The sequence below is a fragment of the Nilaparvata lugens genome, chromosome 7 (assembly GCF_014356525.2).
Source record: "Nilaparvata lugens isolate BPH chromosome 7, ASM1435652v1, whole genome shotgun sequence".
Classification (NCBI taxonomy): domain Eukaryota; kingdom Metazoa; phylum Arthropoda; class Insecta; order Hemiptera; family Delphacidae; genus Nilaparvata; species Nilaparvata lugens.
In genome coordinates, this window is record NC_052510.1 from 7,471,071 (window position 1) to 7,490,836 (window position 19,766).

At 31.8% G+C, this 19,766-nt stretch overlaps 1 protein-coding gene across 1 annotated transcript in view; it reads left to right on the forward strand.

Moving 5' to 3' along the window:
• The window catches only part of LOC120352540, a 207,054-nt gene extending 190,434 nt beyond the window's left edge, over nt 1–16,620 (forward strand). The window contains exon 3 of the mRNA XM_039433589.1: nt 1,081–16,620. Coding sequence (XP_039289523.1) covers nt 1,081–1,140 — 60 coding nt within the window. The 3' untranslated portion in view covers nt 1,141–16,620. The remainder of the gene's footprint in view (nt 1–1,080) is intronic.
• The last annotated feature ends 3,146 nt before the right edge of the window (nt 16,621–19,766 follow it).

Here is a 19,766-nt window from a genome sequence, read left to right on the forward strand (position 1 = left end):
AAAACTAGAAGATAAAAAGGGGAGATAGTTAGAGGAAATGCTGTCATGCCATTAATTAGGTTTTCAAAGTATTTTGAGAAAATTATGAGATAATATTGGAATATATATGTTGAATCTGTTTATTTATCATAATCAGGATCATATTACATCAAGAAGAACTAAAACAATATTTTATTCCGACACAGAGTTTCCTCTCTATGTAATTTATGTTATATGTTGTAATCATTAATTTACTATACAGCACTTCCTACTCACATTGTGTTTGTGATATTTACTCACATTTCATTTGAGATAAAAAAGATGGAAATTATCAAATCTCCGTCATAACTCAGATGTCTCAAGAATTATGAAACGAAAATAATTGACAAGGCACATAGCTCCTACTAACTTACTGATGTTTCCAAGAGAAATGTCAATAATTAATATCATTTCAATCAGTTCCAATGATGAACAATGGCTCTGTTTGTCTGTTATTTATTTATTTATTCTTCATTGCTGTCATTCATTGAGTTGAGAATAGACATTAGCAAATACAGAAACAAAATAAAAATAGATAAGACAACTTTAATAGGTTATATATTATAGTCTAATAATAGCTACATAGGTATAATACTTATTATCTACTTATATCTACCTATAACATTTAATACATCAAAGTTTTTGTAGAAAAAAAAAGAAAAAATTAAATGGATGAAACATTTAATCGATCATCTTCTATCTATATAAAAGCGAAATGGCTCTCACTCACTGACTGACTGACTGACTGACTGACTCACTCACTCGCAGAACTAAAAATCGACCAGACCAAAAACGTTCAAATTTGGTAGGTATGTTCAGTTGACCCTTTAGAGGCGCACTCTAACTTGTTCGATCTAACATTGACAAGGAATTCATTGATTTGTGTGTTGTTTGATGTAACATTGACAAGGAATTCATTGATTTGTGTGTTGTTTGATGTAACATTGACAAGGAATTCATTGATTTGTGTGTTGTTTGATGTAACATTGACAAGGAATTCATTGATTTCTGTGTTGTTTGATGTAAAATTGACGAGGATTGCGTTGATTGTGTGTGTTTCAGACGAAGGCGCACTTAGATATCCTGGCAGATGCGCTATTACGATGGGCTAGGGGTCGTTAACGACACGACCTGACACCGGCGCCGCCAACTTGTCATCTCAACAACCAGTCTTGCCACCACAACAAGCAAATCATCCCCCCCACCGACAAACAAATCACCCTCCAGCTCCCCGACTGCAGTCAGACTGGCTTCTCGATCAACGCGCACCGCTGCTCCAGGATGGTCTCTATGGTAACTATACACTTGTTGGCGGAATCGGGTCCCAAGCTCCAGCTCACCATGATCCTCAACGACGCCCTCGGCATCCTCAACCACCTCTCCTCCACTAAACCCTCTCCACATACCCCTCCCCCAAACGGACTAATCACCATCATGATTATGGACACAGTTGTTGTTGACTACTCTAACAAACAATTAAAATCTTCCTTGTACACTTGGTCTGATTCTGACAACACACCCTACCCAAAATCAGCATTAGTTTGTGAATTTAACCTGCTACAGAAGCCACACAACAAGACGACAGCTGTACGCCTCGTACACTGCACCAGTCAAATTACACTCGATACCATAAAACAACAATAAGGCCTCAACCTGGCTGATCATGTAGCTATATATTTTTTGTATCATGAAAGAGAGTAAAAAACATGCACGGAACTGAACATTACTGAGGATAAATTAATGTTTTCAAAACACAAAATATAAATAAAATAGGTAGTGTGTTAAAGAAACAAAAACCGATGTATAATAAAAAACATAGGAGCTAAGTTTTAGGTATCTTAGATTTGATTTATAAAATTGACTGAATACATCTAATGTTATTTTTAATTATTAATTATACGATTGATTGATTGAATGATTAATTATTATCAAATGACACAGTAAGACTGTAAAAACACTGTTAGTTATGATTATTATGGTTCTCACTGATATTGTTGATTCAAGATTACTACTACTGTAACACAGTACTCATAATTATTTTTAGTTTAATGTGTTCAAGTTGACCACAGATAGGATGGTTGGTTTTAGTCTATAAGTGAGAAACAGAGTTAATTAATGGTTTATTTCTTAGTCGTCCAAAATCGACCGACGATGATATTATATTATTCCAATGAGTGTGAAAAGGGCTTAATATAAAAATAAATATGGCCGACTGAAATATGATTTTGTTGGGTGGCGGTGTGCTCGATTGCTTCTCTCCCTCTTTCACTAGACGACTTTCTGCTTCCTCCAATAAAATAGTAACAAATGTGCGCTCTTGTTGAAAATGATGTGTTCATATAATAATGTTAATCTTGGTCGCATATGTCAATGTTTTCTGAATCCAGTCTTCCTTCTGCTGAAACACGCTTTTCCATCAATACCAATTCACGAAACAATACTTTAATCTTTGCATTATGTTCATAAGATACAAATATAATCGTGAGAGATGAATCGACTGTAAAACAAGGGAAAAATTGAACATTTTTCGACCCGGTTTCAGATAATATAAGCAGTTAACTTCGTTGAAGATTTTCTATACCTTTCAATAATCACCAGGAGAAAATATAACAATGTTTATTCAATCCTGAAACAAGTGAGATGGGAAAATTGAACATTTTTCGACTCGGTTGCAGTTAATAAAAACAGTTAACTAGGTTGACGATTCTCTATACATTTCAATAATCACCAGGAGAAAATATAACAATGTTTATTCAATCCTGAAACAAGTGAGATGGGAAAATTGAACATTTTTCGACTCGGTTGCAGTTAATAAAAACAGTTAACTAGGTTGACGATTCTCTAAACTTTTCAATAATCACCAGGAAGAAAATATAACAATGTTTATTCAATCCTGAAACAAGTGAGATTATAAAGTGAATCAACGTTTGATACTACAGACAAACTGAAACAAGTAAGATGATCCATTGAGGTTTTAATGATGATACTGAAGTCGAATCAGACATCTTTGAATAAATCAAACATCTTCACAACCCATCAATTAAAATCTAATATTCTCAAGATGCTTCTGTGTTTTTCCATGTTAAGAAGTTGAAACTATCTATCATTCACGAGACAAAATTTATATTCTTGGATTGAGCCCTCCTCAGGAAAAAATATTCTTAAGAAAACTTCATAATTGAAGTTCAGATCATGAAAGTATTTCGCATCAATTGAGAATCGTCACTCCAATGATGGAATGAAAAAATGGGAAAGGATTGAAAAACTCAATGATCACGCAAGAGTAACATTTACTCAATGATCTTTCACAGAATTGATGAAGAATCCTGATATCTCTCACTTAACATTCTCAGTAATACACTATCGTTCTCTAATATTCGGTTACAGTCTTTCTCAATGCATAATTAGCTTCTTTTTTCTAAATCTCTATATTGAAACATCAACCGTAGATATTTCAAACTAATTGGCAAATCCTGTAATGAATACTCAAGTGATAACAATTCCAAACAGAATTAATCCCAAGTCCAAGTTTCAACTCAGAAGCGCGATATGAAAATACGAGCATTATTAAATACATTATTTATTACATTCGTTATTCAATCCTAAAGTTCATAAATATTTGGACTCAAAATTGGATAAAAATCATGAAGTGTGAACATAACCTACTTTTGGAAAATTTCTATCTAAATTTGAAAAAGGAAAAGTTTTTAGCTTAAAGCCTGTTGTTCCTTTATCAATCATTCATAGTTGAGAATGATATTGTAACCATCAATGTATGAATAAATACACTATTTATTACATCATTTAATACATTAGACAATACACACATTCCAATGGAACCGTTCCCCATATTGATGAAAATACGCTTTCTATAAATTCTAAAATTCTGTACTATCCTATAGACGGGTTGATACTGGCTTTCATTTCCCAATATATAGATATAGAAAACATGGGCAGGTGCGACAAGACAGTCTTGTTAAAAAATTTAGCTATTGTAGTAGGAACTGAGAGTACTATCAGAGAACGTAACAGTACCTGATGATTAGATTATTGTTTTCAAATGAATTCCACAATAAAAAGTCATTTGAACCATTCCATGTTACTGAAATTCTACAAAAGCATTGTCACTCTCCAGCAAAATAATTATATATGCTCATGGACTACACATACAACTATGTGGATTATTAAATATTGTAATATGAATATTTCAAAAATTGTGTAATAGCTTCTACTAAAATAGCTAAACATTATCTGTTATACTTTCAACTTTGTTTAATCGGTGAAGAGTTACCACTTTAGTAGAAAGGTCGATTTTTAATTTAAAGATAACTACTAACTACTACTAGGTTCCTACGGCGAATAATTATCTTGTATATAGGCAGCATTAGGATGTTATATCTAGAGTAGTGTTGTGAAGACCACATTATAATCTATATTGAATGTTGGTAGTGAAGAATTGGGAGAAATGGAAAATGAAAAATCTTGATAGTTTTATGAAAATTCAGTGAAATAGTAAACTTCCCTTCTAAAGTAAACTGTCAAGTCCAACGCAGTCTCTCATCCAATTTACTTCAAGGCTAGGAATTTATAGTTTTTTGAGTTGAGCAATTTATCACAGTTACATTTGATATTTGTTTTTGAGAATAAGAGATTGAAGCAAAAAAATATTGAGATAATAGCTCCAATCAAACTTAATCCGCTTATAGAAAAATACAGTCATCAAGAAGTGGATGAAAAGTAATTTATGAAGTATAATATATTCATGTAGTCCAAGAAATTGATATCGACTGATGCCAAATGAATATTGGAGTACACCAAAATTGTAAAAATTCATTTTATTATGATAAAAATTCACATATTCCATTATTGGAATGCTTTATCTGGAACCAATTTCTTGTATTCACGAGTATTTGGATATAGGAAAGGCATTCTAGAATAAAATTCATATCTTTCAATAAGCAATAATAACAGTTCTTATACAAGAATACCATTGAATATCAATGAAGCTGAATGAAAATTAACTTACCAAGCAATAACAGTTCAGCAAAATTATCTGCAAAATTTATTGAAAAAACAGTTAAAAATGCGCGCATAATAATATTATTATTCAACCGCCCAATCATTATTATAATTATGATAATTATTATTGAAAATGGATCTTTCTTCTTCAAAAATTGATGACTGTTATACAGATCACTTCAATATAACCGCTATATGAATGTTTTTTCTCACTGAGGTAAACAATTTAGGCTTCTTGTATACATAACGTTCTAAGTCGATGATTTTATCTATAATGTTTCAAACTGACAAACAGCAGGAGTAATTCTAAAATTTATACCAAATATGAGAAGTTGAGGAGCTATACTCTCCAATGAAATTTTTAAGATTTGATCCAAGATTACATTCTTAATAAATAAGTAGGAACATATAAGGAATTTTTTACAATCATTGTGAGTTAAATTCTGTTGTGTCATGATTCTATGTATTTTCCAACCACCCATCTTTTGACACATAGGTAGATTACATACAGAAATCCACATTACACGAGTGCAATAATATACTTGAGCCTCGATTGGTCACTACAAATTACAGGAAACGATTAAAATCATAAAAATAGGATAATCTACAATTAATCATTACAAATTACAGAAAACACATAGAATCAAGAAATTGAATTAACGGGGTGGTATAAAAAACTATATTATAATGCTCTTGGAATTCTCTTACATATGAAAAGTATCTGCAACAAGCAAAAATTATCTTTTTTACTCTAAAATTTTGTCTGTAATCCAGTTGTGTCCTTTTTGAAGTGGTTAGACAAGGGATTAAATGAGTGAAGTAAGGTGAAGAAAGGTGCATCAAACATCAATTGAAACATTTAAACATTGATTGAACAAACTTCTGAAATACGATGTTTGTAAAACAGACAGATCAATGAATGAGACGGGAAAACTGAGGTAACAACATCATGACAAACAACAAATCTCGAAGTGTTAATCAGCTCAGAGCTCGAATTTCCAATTTGGTGTACACTCACCTCACATCAAAACAGAACAATTCAAAGAATCACAGAACAAGTCTGCAAAGTTTTCAAACAAGCTTTGCCGTTACAAACTGAACAAACTGATACCGTTTAATTGTAGCAACTTTCTGCAATAGACAAGCAGCATAACCTGACCTGACCTTACCTAAGGATTGGATTATTTTTGTATAAGGATTTGATGATTTGCGTTTGAATAAACTGTGATTGAGTATGGATGAGGAAATCAATTGAATATGGTGGGTACTTGAGAAAAAAGGAGAAGAGGAAGATGAAGAAGAAGAGGAAGATGAATAGGAAAATGAAAAGGAAGATGAAGATGAAGAGAAAAATGAAGAAAAATAAGAATTAGAATATGAGAGAAAAGTAGATGATATGAGTATAAGAAGAGAGGAAAAAGGAAAAAAGAAGAAGAAGAAGAAGACGACGATGACGAAAAATAAGAAGAAGACGAAGACGAAGACGAAGAAGAAGAAGAAGAAGCGGCACATTGGTTTCAATAAGTCTCCCCGCCAGTCATCAACTTAATCCAGGGTTTGAATCTCGCGAAAATTTCTGTGGGAGCACTCCACTATTACTATTATTAGCTTCGAAATCAGGTTTTTCTCTATTTTCTCATGGAGCAATCATTCACATAACTTCACCACTCATCATGCACTCACCACTCATCTCATCAGCACTTCACCAGCACTCATCCCATCCACAGCACTTCTGGGCCACAACACTTCTGGGTCACATGAGAACGGGCGTCTCTCCGTTTGACTTGCTGGCGTCATCATAGCCTGATCGTTAGCAAGACGAACGGAGCGGCTTAGTCCAAGAACTTCTGGGTCACAACACTTCTGGGCCACGTCACACTTCTGGGCCACAGCACTTCTGGGTCACATGAGAACAGTCTCTCCGTTCGTCTCACTGACATCATCATAGCCTGGTTGTTAGTGAGACAAACGGAGCGGCATAGTTCAAAAACGTCACTGGTTCACCATCTCTTGCAACGTTGAAGACTACTTTGAAGACAATAGTTTCCGAATCCATCATTACATTATACGAATTTAAGCACTTTAATAAGACATTGAATACAATTTTCTTTCAGAGTAATTAACTCAATTTCAAACTATAACCCGGGTACAGCTGTATTTTGGAATCCATCATCACACCATACGAATCCAAGCACTTGAAAAATGAAAATTTGAATTCACTGGAGAATAAATTATTCAATTCAAAAGCCGTGGCCTACTGGATAGAAGCTGTATTTTGATATCCTTCACCACATCATACGAATCCAAGCACTTTTGAAAATTTGATTTTATTGGAGAACAATTATCTCCATTTTCAACGATAAGCCGTGACCTACCAGTTAACAGCTGTATTTTGAAATTAAACACCATATCATACAAATTCAAGCACTTCAATAGAACTCTAAAGGAAATAATTTATGCAATTTCGAACAATAAATCGTGACCTACCGGGTGAACAGCTGTATATTGAAATCCATCAATACAATCATACAAATTCAAAGACTTAGAGAGAATAAAATTTATTGAAGAAAAATTTATGCAATCACAAACAATAAGCCGTGGCTCACCCAGTAGTGATAGCTGATATCAAGAAGTACCAACAGCAATGCGCTGTATACGACTGATAGGTGGCAAGTCAAGTAGTAGAGAAAGACGAAATTTCAAAAGAAATTGAAAGAAGAAATTGAGATTGAAATTCAATACAGTGAGAGAAGAATTGAAAATAGAAACACTGAGAAAGAAACATAGATTCAACACAGAAAATGGAGAAATTCAGCACATTCAAGAAAAATTGCAATAGAAATTTTATAGTGAAAAAGAATAAATTGAACACAGGAAAAGAAGAAATTGAGATAGACATTTAACAGAAACAGGAGAAGATTTAGATGGAAAACTGAAAACTATCAGGTAGAATTTTGAAATAGAGTAGGAATGGAACGAAATATAGGCTTAGCTAGTCATTGAAATGCTTGTAGTCTTCGAAAAAAAATCAAAAATAAAATTTTCTGTTGAAAGCAAATATGGAATGGAAAAGATGAACCAACCTGGAAGAATATCACAGAAATTGAGGATGGGTCAAGCAATTTGAAAATAAATTTTCAAATATGGGAATAATCTCAAGGGATGAATTGATATCCGTTATTATCAGATCAGCATTCTATCATATGAGCCTCATTAGAAGCTGACGATTTCAAACGATATCCTAATCCCTATGAGACAAAACTTATTGGGGATTTATCATCCATTGTTTTCAATATTTGAGCTGGGATTTACCATTTACTGTTTTTAAAATTTGAGCTGGGGATTTGTCATTCATTGCTTCCAATATTTGAGCTGGGATTTATCATTTACTGTTTTTAAAATTTCAGCTGGTGATTTGTCATTCATTGTTTCCAATATTTGAGCTGGGATTTATCATTTACTGTTTTTAAAATTTGAGCTGGGATTTGTCATTCATTGTTTCCAATATTCGAAGTGGAGATTCTGAGATTATGTGTTTGAGATTGTGACAAGGGCCTGTCGCTATTTCATTATACATAACATATTAATTCAGAAACGAAGAAGTAAACGGTTCTGTGGAGATATTTTAATTTAATAGGCTGGAGTTTACTGATTGTTAGCGCAAAGGAAAACATCAGAATTGAAAAAGAGAGCTTGAATTCATCCAATCGCAGTAAATAAATTCATTAAATATGCTAAATCAATACATTCATATTGAAAATACTATGAGGATCTTTCCAGTCAGAAACCATAAAGCAGCCAAATATTAAAAAAAATCAATCGAACTTTGATTTAGGATGATGCATGCTCTCATTCATATTGTATGCTTGTTCATATCATCTCATTCTTTTATCACATTGTTCACATTATCACATTGTATTACATTGTTGTACTTTAACAACCTTCATCTTCTTATTTAAGAATGAACAAGATTACTAGAGCATTGAGTTGAGCAATATCTGATATCAATGACTAAGTTGAATAATATTGAATATCTAGAAAAAACTAGTTCCAATAAGACAGTAAGGTAGTGAATAACCTCATTGAGAATGAAATCCCTACTTGTTGAAAATAATCAGAGTCTGATAGCATCTGAATGAACTGATTAATGAAGATTAATTGAGTCCAATAACACCAGATCAAAACACTGTCATCAAGACAATGAGATCTGTCAGGAAATATTTCAAACAATAATTTTAAAAATTCCATCATAATGATAGACTGCAATATTGTTGATAATCAGACATTAGTTCTTAGTTTAATTCCTGATCAACTTGGAAAGTATATACATTTCCATCCAAGAATTCTCTAAAAAAATCACCAAACATCCTGTTGTGAGAAATCATTATGGGAAATTCTGATTTCTCCTGAAAGTAGTAACTCTTATTGAAATGGTTGACTGTGAGAGATTTCCGATTATTCCCCTTAATTCAAGTTCTTCAGCTCCTTTATTTATAATCGCCAACCATTTTTCACGTTTCCAATCGCTTTCTTCAAAAATGTTCTCTGATTCCTTTCTACAGATTGCCTAATTGGGAACAACAATAATTTTTTCCATCCATATTACTATCATCAATCATAGGTACTTTCTTTAAAAATTTTCTACAATTCCTTTCTAGAGATTGCTTAATCTATTTCAATCGGAATAGATGATAATCGATTCCATCCACATAATTATCATCAATTGAATCAGTTCCCTAGTACCAACAGAATTGTCGGTATTGCCAATCATTGAAAAGCAGAAAATCTTCCAGAAAAGTTGTGTTCAGATCGAATGCTTGTTTCTCGTAACTCGAGATAGAATCAGTCCAGTAGGATTTTCTAGTGTAGCGCGTAATAGTTTCGCGGTTCATCCGGTAGGAGCAGTGTAGTCGACGATTATTTATTCACTATATTTCAATATTGCACAATATAAGTGTATTTAGAGTAGCGTGTAGGATTTAGACTAGATGCATGTGTATAACTAAATACATGTTCGCACATTGATATTATAACTTATAAATATAATTAGGGGCGAACTGCGATTAGATGTAAATTCGTGTAAATAGCTAGTGACGGAATGGTTTGATCTCTGGGTATGAGGAGGGGAGTCCCTCAGGGGCTGGAATTTTGGGGCAGTTGGGAGCTCTGATAGCAGGGGATGATAGACGAACTGAACAGCTGATTCAATTCGTCGCTGAGCCAACATGCCCTGGTATCAGACTGGAGTTCCAGTGGAGACTGGTGAACTTCTCAACGTCTACAAATAAACTAAGGGATTTTCAGCCACATATCTATGAAACTCGCAAACGATCTGAGCGTTCGATACTGGGAAAAGCTCTCTTACAATTATTTCCGTAATTCAGACTGAAAACTATCGTTGATTGTTAGTTAACAATCTGAATGTAAACCAAATCCTTATATATGGGAAATTCCCGTCTGTAATTCTCCTCTCACTCTATTACTCTTTCTATGTGTTCCGTATCACCGTAACCCTCTCTCTCTCTATTCTGTATTGTAACATACATGGATAAAGAACTCTCATCCAATCTTATCTAATCTGTCTCTCTAATCTATTTTGATCTCTCTATTTTCTGTCTCTACCCTCTTAGCCTCTTCTTTCATTTTTGGCAAGTCATCTTTATTCTCTGATTATTCTTCCATGAGTCTTGTGTACCTTCTCTTTCAACCTTCTCAATTTTTCTCAAGCCAAAAAATTTGAGCCATAAATTTCAAAAAAATATCCATCAAATTCCAGCGCATTTATTTCCTGATCCTTGACATCAGTTCTACAGAGTAAATTGTTTAGTTTAAAATCCTCCACTTGCGATTATAAATTAAAAGAGATTGCAGATTGTCTGATGTTGAGCATCCTTCTCACTCATTGTATTAAATTTCTATTTCAATCATCAGAATTAACGAGTATATTATTTTTGGAGCTCATGTTCACAAAATTTGATATTATTATTATTCTAAGATAAAATTTACATTTTATGGAATCAATTCAATCAGAAATACTGTATCAATGTACTGATTCATACAGATAATAACAGAGCAAGAAAATGATAAATTCGTTACATAATAATATTTGATATTGATAATTAAGAGATAAATTACTGAACTGAATCCAGTGGATTGCAAAATATGCTAAATGAATTTCAATCACCTTATATCTTGAATGATCAAGCTTTCAGATTATTTAAAACTCATAGATTATTCAAAACTGAAAAACAATTCTCTCAATATTGATGAGGGCATGACATGAGGAATCATCAATACTTTATAATCTCTTAATTATAATAATACATTATAATGATCGAACCTTCTCCACTTCTCTTTGCAATCACGTCATTCAGCTTCTATATAAAATTCAATTTCAACTTCTCATTGATATTCAGATTTTTCTACTCGCAAATCTGTCAATCACTACTATTTTCTAAACACTACTCTTTCAATCAATCATTCGACTTAAATCTCTGCATTTCATGCTCTCAATGCGAGTTTTATCAGGAACCTTTTCAATCTTATAAACGATGCATCAGCTTTCAATTTCAATTTATCAAAAACACACAAAACAAGACAAAACAAAATAACAGAGAAAGTCAATAGGCGACAAAATTTCTTTGTTACTTTGTTTTGTCTTGTCTTGTGTGTTTTTAATAAATTGAAATTGAAAAAATTGAAATTTCCGTCGAATCAAATCATTAATCTACAGTATAATCATTATCATTTAGTGAAAGATCTTCCAAAGTATGCGAGATGGGATTGAAACGATTGTAATAAAACTGGATTTGCATGAAATTATGTAGTTATTGAAAGCCAATGTGTTCATAACAAGAAGAATTTGAATGAGAAATGGATTTTAAGAATCACATTGAAGAAAGATTTGAATGGAGATCACCCAACAAAATATCAAAATAAGATTCCAGTCTCATTTCCAACACAATGGAGTAGAATGCTAATCACTCACTAATAAAAATTCTTCAACAAATAAAATTCTCTCACTAATTAAATTTTCACTCATTGTAATAACACTGACTTCTCAGTCAATGGAAAGTGTTGATGAGAACTGTTTGCGAAAAAATAACACTGTTTTCATCAAGGTATCGGCAAAAATTAAGGCTTCATCAAGAAACAAAATTTTTATATAAATGTGAATAAATATTGCGAGAAAAACACTGTTTTCATCAAGGTATCGACACAGGCTTCATCATGAAACATAATGCTTATATAAATGTGAATAAATATTCCACTCATGGAAATATTCGAATGCTCTACCTGAATTTTTGGAGAATAATAGCCCTCAACTTCTCTCATAATTAACTACATAAATTTGTAACTTTCCGCTAAATTAATTGCTAAGACATAGAATAGCATTGAGAATTCTTGAAAATATAAATTGAATGAAACGAATAAGCAATATGAATCATATCAAATTTGTTCTGAAATTGTTGCTGTTTAAACTAATATAAGCAATCGATGCAATTTATCAACAGTTCTGGAGTTGAAATGCCTTAGCAGAGATTAATAAATTATTAAATTTTGGCCTTCTATAATGTAACTTGTAAGAACATCAGTAATATACTCTACAGAAAATGATGGTTCCATTTTCGATGTTAATCTGTGCGTGAATTCCAATTATTGTATCAGAAGTGTTTCATTGTACAAATTATGTACCAAAGACGTCCCAATAAATGCTATTGAATAGATAATTCTTTGGAATAAAAACTACTTTTTAAATTTTGGATACACATAAAAGACTCTAACTTCGTTAATACATGGCCAACTATAGCTAGAAATTCTGGAATAAGATAATTGTTCTTAAGATAAAAGTTTAGCCTGCCATTCAAGAATTTATCAGTGAAAAGAAATTGCAATGAATGGGATCCTAATAATCTACGATGTTAGATGATAATTATCTAATCGATTAATTCTTGATAATTGCGCCTTCATAACTATGACCAATCACATGCATTCTGATTTACTTTAGAATAACCATACAATTTTTTATGGTTAAAAATTATTGATAAATATATTTATTTGTGATAACATGCCAAACAGTACTCCAAGAATTAAATTCATGATTGAATGAAGTGGCAATCTCTGCTATAGATTCGAAGTAATAAAACTAGTTTATCTATACATTTTTTTTAGAAAAATAAAGATTTAGGTATCCTAATTATGATTTGATAAATTCAGAGCCTGTATTAGAATAATAACTTTAGTTCTCTTGTTATTGACCTCCACCTCACTGTGTATACTTTTAATTTATAGTTTATAATGTTCTTATGGTTCAATAAAAAAGTTCCCCAAAGTAATAATATCTCATCACTTTCAAAGAAAATTCTTTTCAATGAACTTGTGAACTGTAAAACTATTAGCATAGCCACATTCACATAAGAAGGGCCTAAATAATATGAAAATCATTTTATGTGTTATGGGCGTTGGGAGCTAAAGTTTTAGAGTTTATATATATTTATGTAACCATTAATATAAGAATATTATCCTATTTCAAAAATAAGTGTTCAATTTCTAGTAGCCTATTTCCTGAATTGGAGTTTTTAGAGTTCTCTGGAAATAAATAACGTGAGTTTGAAATGAGGGTGACTTTAAAGAGTTGGAATTTTTCAGTTTAGCATACTGTACTATTATTGAAACAAAACATGTTCGTAAATGCATTGCTCTATCATTATTGCTATTAATAATGAAACCATACTGGTAGACTCATCACAAAATAATCCCAGCTCGAAAAAATGTGTAAAGTAGATTATATCAATGTATCTAAAATACATTCTAGGTACCTTGCATTATATTATTATATTACGAACCTATTTCCATCTGAGACTAGGCCTAATACAGAGACAGATACCTACTCAGGTTGTGCGGATTCTATGTGATAATATAACGATCCACTTGGTTGGAAAATCATCTTCTTGAGATGAATGAAATTCATGATCGGTTATGAACAATAATCCTACAAAACAATGGAGATTATGAAAATTAAGGTATCATTTAAAAATTAGCATCTTTGCTCTTCAAAATGATGGTGAATAGATCAATGATAACACTGTAAAACTAAAAGAAAATGTTCAGCTGAAGACATCTATAGTAATTGAAATTGACACGGCACTAAGAAACAAACAGGCCTATCTATACTGTATTTATTATATAGCTTAAAAATGAACTTTAGATGAATGATACTGACAATTTTTAGATTATGGATAAAATAAAGATGAAGATGATAGTTAATAAAAATACTTGAAGGAATAGGGATACTTAATATAAAATTGAAGAATGCGAACTAGAAAAAAACTATTTTAGAGTTAAAGAGGAACATAAAAGAGTATTTTGAAAAATGATGGCTGTCTAGACATGTGAGAGAGTTTGTTGTAATTGTTGCACATAATTAATAAACTATTTATATGTAAATATGTAACTAATGAATGAAAGATCGATTATATTCAATATTATTTCGATGCAACTGTTCATTGAATTACAAATAGTAGACTATTTTTATAAGAACCTTTGAGTAATTTAGTTAGCATATTGGCATATTAGTTACCATGATAAATAATTTAATTTTCAACCCCACCTAGAGTGATATTTCACAGCGAACAATAGTCAGTATTGTGTTATTTTCTCTTAGAGCTGTTGTTTAATGATTAATTAATGTAAGCTTCTAATTAGTTTTTTAGTGTAACATATAAATTGTAAGATATAAAGTGGATCTCAGAGATCCACGACACTGTAGCTTGTAATTGAGTGTAGTTGAGATGCTAAGAACTTTTTGAAAATGTAAGGATTTGTAATCGTGTTATAATGTTATTGATGTTTGTGAATGATCACGTTGGTACGCCTGTTTTTGGGTGTGGGCAATCGAGCACATCCTTCGGGCGCCATTTTGTATCAGCTGGCTTGAATATGACCTTGGAAAAAGTAGGGCGTGACCTTGATGAAGGAGTAGATACTATGTGGGATGAAATCTAGACATGTTATTACAATGTATAAAAATGACAGTGTTAGTGAGTGTTCTCTAACCTTTGTACAAATGAATGCTTGTCACAAGTCTCAATTGCAATTTGATTTTTTGTAGTGTATCATTTCTATTTTTGTCTATATTCTATCACTCGCCTTCTAGTGCTCACTTCTATTGTACTTTTCTTATGCATCACTTTTTCAAATCCTCAATATTTTCTTTCATTATAATTGTTGACTATGGGTATTTCTCTACTGGCAAACTTGTATGTACGTATATATATTTTTATGCATCACTTTTAATAATGCACACACCTCTATTTGTTTCCGAATATTTTTTTCTAGAATAAAATATTATATTATATAAATATTTATATATATACATGATATGCACATACACCAATCTTTTTTTAAAATAAGTATGTGTTCTTTTTGTAGAAAAAATGTAAAATAAAAAAAAGAATACATGTATGTTAGCACTATTTTAATCCACTAAGTGCACTGAGAAATTGTGATATTAATATCCTGCCACATGATGTTTATTGATTGTTTATTATTGACTTGTAGTATTGCAAAGCACGCCTTGAACACAAATGCAATTATTACCTTGTTTGTTAGAAATATTGTTTTTTATCGAAATAAAAATGCATTGAACACGGGTCATGCTTGACTTGTTTAATTAGTGCGTATGTTTGTTAACTTATTGAGCATTTGAGATATTTATTTGAATTAGATGTGTATATTTATACTAATTTCGTACTTCTTTTATTTGTTTCACCCTTTCCATTTGCACCAAAGCACTCTTTCACCTCTTCTCCTCTAAGCATGACTGTTTTACTCAATATACATACACATAATTATATAAATATAATATATTTTCATTGAAATTTGCTGTTACCAAGAGACTGTATTTTTGAATGTTCTCTATGATATGGTATAAGAATATTCAAAAAATGAAATAAATAGTAATATTTTTTTCCAAATCCATAATATAATAGTGAACAACGGAGCCGTTCAGCTCGGTGTAAGATCCCTTCAGCAATGATCAATAGAGTTGATTCTAGTACATGGTTGTGTTTGGAAATCAATATTGATTTACAATTATTATAATGAACAAGGAGTCGCCTAAACCATCACTGGTGAATACTACCCATTTATGCTATTGATAACGATTATAATCAATGATTGTAGTAATAGTTTATGATTATAATAGTAATTGACTAAAGTTAAAAGCTAACAGTAACTACACATATCACATTCATGTTTTAATTGTACGGTATGTTAAATTGGAGAAATACATGTATAGCCAACAGCCCGACGGCAATGCAGCAAAGATGTGAATATACTACTCGAAAGGCAATGTCAAATACATATCATATTATACTTATAAATATATATATTATATTATCATGGAAAGCTATGTATATACTATATATCCCATTGATATATACTCTATATATATATATGAATTTGAAAAGAATTTAACGAATGATGGTGATGATAATGATGATAATATTGTTCGTTATAAAAAATCACTCGTCGTTTGAAAATACAAAAAAAAGTACAAAAAATTATACATCTTTTATTGCATCTCATTTATAGTTTCATTCTGCCCAACCCTCTCGATTATCAACTCTTCTCATGAATGAAAACTTCCCCCAATACACTGAAGTTAAAAGCTACTCAACTGAGTTAATTTTGAATTGAATTGAAAATTCCTTTATTTACGTAATAAAACAAAGAAAACTATACACTACAAGAGAATGTATATTGAGAAATGTAACACTGAGTTTAGTCTGACAGTCAATAAAATTAACAGAGTTATCTGTTATATCAGATTATTATAACAGACAATTAATTCATGAGTGTTAAGCTGCGTACTGACTTGAGAACCAAGAGCACGCCCATTTCACTTTTCATCAGCTGAGGCTACGCTCATCATGTCTGTACCTCACAGTTTCTGGAGAAGAAGTATAGAATAGAATAGAAAAGTCTTCTTTCATCAGATGTCAATTAGAACAGTGCCAATAAATTACAATATAAATAGCTAGGCTAGCCTAGTATTTTAGACAAAAACTTCTAGTCAAACGTACAAATACAAATATAATCAGCTGATGAAGAGTGAAATGCGCATGTTAGTGGCGTCCAAGTCTGTACGCAGCTTTAAATACTTGTTGACTCCAACTCATGAACCAGTGGGGCATAATTGCATGTTAAAATACAAACTAGTAATTATAGTAGTGAACTGGTAATTCGAATAGGGAATTACAAAAATATTAGCTCGTATTTTCTCATGCAATAGGGCCAAGGTCAAGAAACATTCAAAAATGAATAACAGTACAAGTCCTCCTATGAAATTAAGATATTAAGGAGATTTAACAATGGAATGTATCCTGATAGTCACACATTTTTGCTGAAATTATACACTTATTAAAAAATAAATAAAACAAAATAAAATCTTATAGCACCCTTTATTTTTAAAAAACTTTAAAATAGTTGAACAACTAGTTTCGGTGATATATTACACCATCTTCAGTTGTTCAACTATTTTAAAGTTTTTTAAAAATAAAGGGTGCTATAAGATTTTATTTTGTTTTATTAATTTAAAAGTAGCCCATGTCAATAAATGTTTTACTTATTAAAAAACCCGATGTGATGATTTTATCTCGAATCAAGAGATAATGAAGTTCTTCAGAGCGTTGATAACAGAAACTCAGACAGCATATAGTGATAAAGGATCAGCTTTATGCATTTATACATAATATATACTGTAATTACAGCAAATGTCACTTGTAACGCTCTCTGGATGTATTCAGGTTTGTACTGTATTATGTACAAGCCACCTTACCATGTAAGGAGCATGATGACGTCACATTCATGTAACACAGATTGGGAACAAGATTAAGGGATAATTTACGTATCAACGTCAAGAAATAAAGTGACCTTATCAAGCTTGAGTTTCTATCACTTTCACACAAAGAATTTTGGTTGACGTGTGAGGTTCTTTGAACCATCCCTTCAAGCATAATTATCATCACTTTACATTTGGGGTGAAACGTGTACATACAATTATTGTTTTTGTAATTTCACTTGGACTTGTACCTGTAATTTTACTTGAACTTGTACTTGTTTGTCCCCACATTAGAAGAAAATCTTGTAACTTATTTAAAGTTTGAAGCCCGATATCACCAATCAAAGACGAAACCTAGGTTTGAGCGGCACTTGAGTCCAGTCAGCTGATTTCTAGTTGGTTCTGTAGTATGATTTTTGTTGGTTTACAATCAACTGTCGCTCAAACCAAGTTTTTGTCTTGGTGGAATTCATCTCTTAGCTGACTCATAGCTATAAGTTGAATAATATGGAAGTGGAAAAATGACATTAAATCTTGTTTTTTGAAAGCTAGTGTTGGTGATTAGAGATTTCCACTCCTAGTGAACGCTTCAAAAACAAACGCACTGAATCAGACGACATCAGCAGCTACTCCAGGATAGAAACGTTTTTTTATAACAATGTAAGTCACACAACCGAAACGATATCATCCGGTTGCACACAGTCTGTCAACATTTAATTCCGATCGAATTACACGAGAACCAATCACAGAAGCTTTCTTATCAGAAAAATCTTCACTAATTGACTCACGTGAAATTTTATCATGATTGAAATTGAACAGAACTCTCTGTAACCAAGTCTTAGTTTTTATCTCCCATAAGAGAACGTGTATAAAGTTGGGTTTAGACCAAAGCTATTAACAAAATGTCAATAACTCAATCATTTTAGACTCTATTAGATTGAACGAAAATTGACAAACACATATGTTCATCATGAGTATGATAAGTTATGTTCTATCTAACAGAATCTATATAAGGACGGAGAAATAAACATTTTGTCAATAACTTTGGTGTAAAGGCAGCTTTAGAGATTGAAACTGAGAAAGTGACGACCGCAAAATAATTATAATCGACCGTAAAAAGCTCTGATCAGATAATGATCGTTATAATACAAATTTTATCTGTCTACGTTGAAACCAATCACATTTCTAATAGCTCTGAAAATAAGAGTTGCATCAATATCAACAGAGATTATACAAATAGTTGAGTCACTTGGAATCTAGGATCTTTTATCAAGATAACTTACATAACATTAAGAGCGAAGGATTATACTTTTGATAAAATAATAAAATTTATAAAAATATTGTCAAAATCAATAATTTATAAGAACAATTTGAGATACTAGTCCCGGTTGTCACACCATTATCATAATCTAATAAACTGGGAGCCTGAACATTGAACAGCTGAATATATATTTTGAGTAAAGCACTACGATTCGCCATTAGGTGTCGGCCAATGACGGCTGAGCTCTACTGTCATTGGTCGAGACTGGACACGCCTGAGTATTCCAAATATGGTCATGATAAGAAATAAAATATTATATTAAAGAACAGGTTAATATTATATGAGAACAGTTAAACAACAACAAATTGAGAAAAACTTAGAAACTGATAGAACCAAAACGATAATTATGATGAATAACATTCTTCCATTCTGTTTCATATGAGAAGTAATTATTTTCCCATAATTCTTTCTCATATTATCAATTTTGCTTTAATAGCTACTAAGTTTGTCTTCAAATTATGTAGTTTAACGGTTCTCATTGACTGCTTAGATTGACTCTGTGAACAAATCAATATTTAGCCTATTATTCCTTCTTGGTAAAAATGTTATACGTTCTATTGCTAT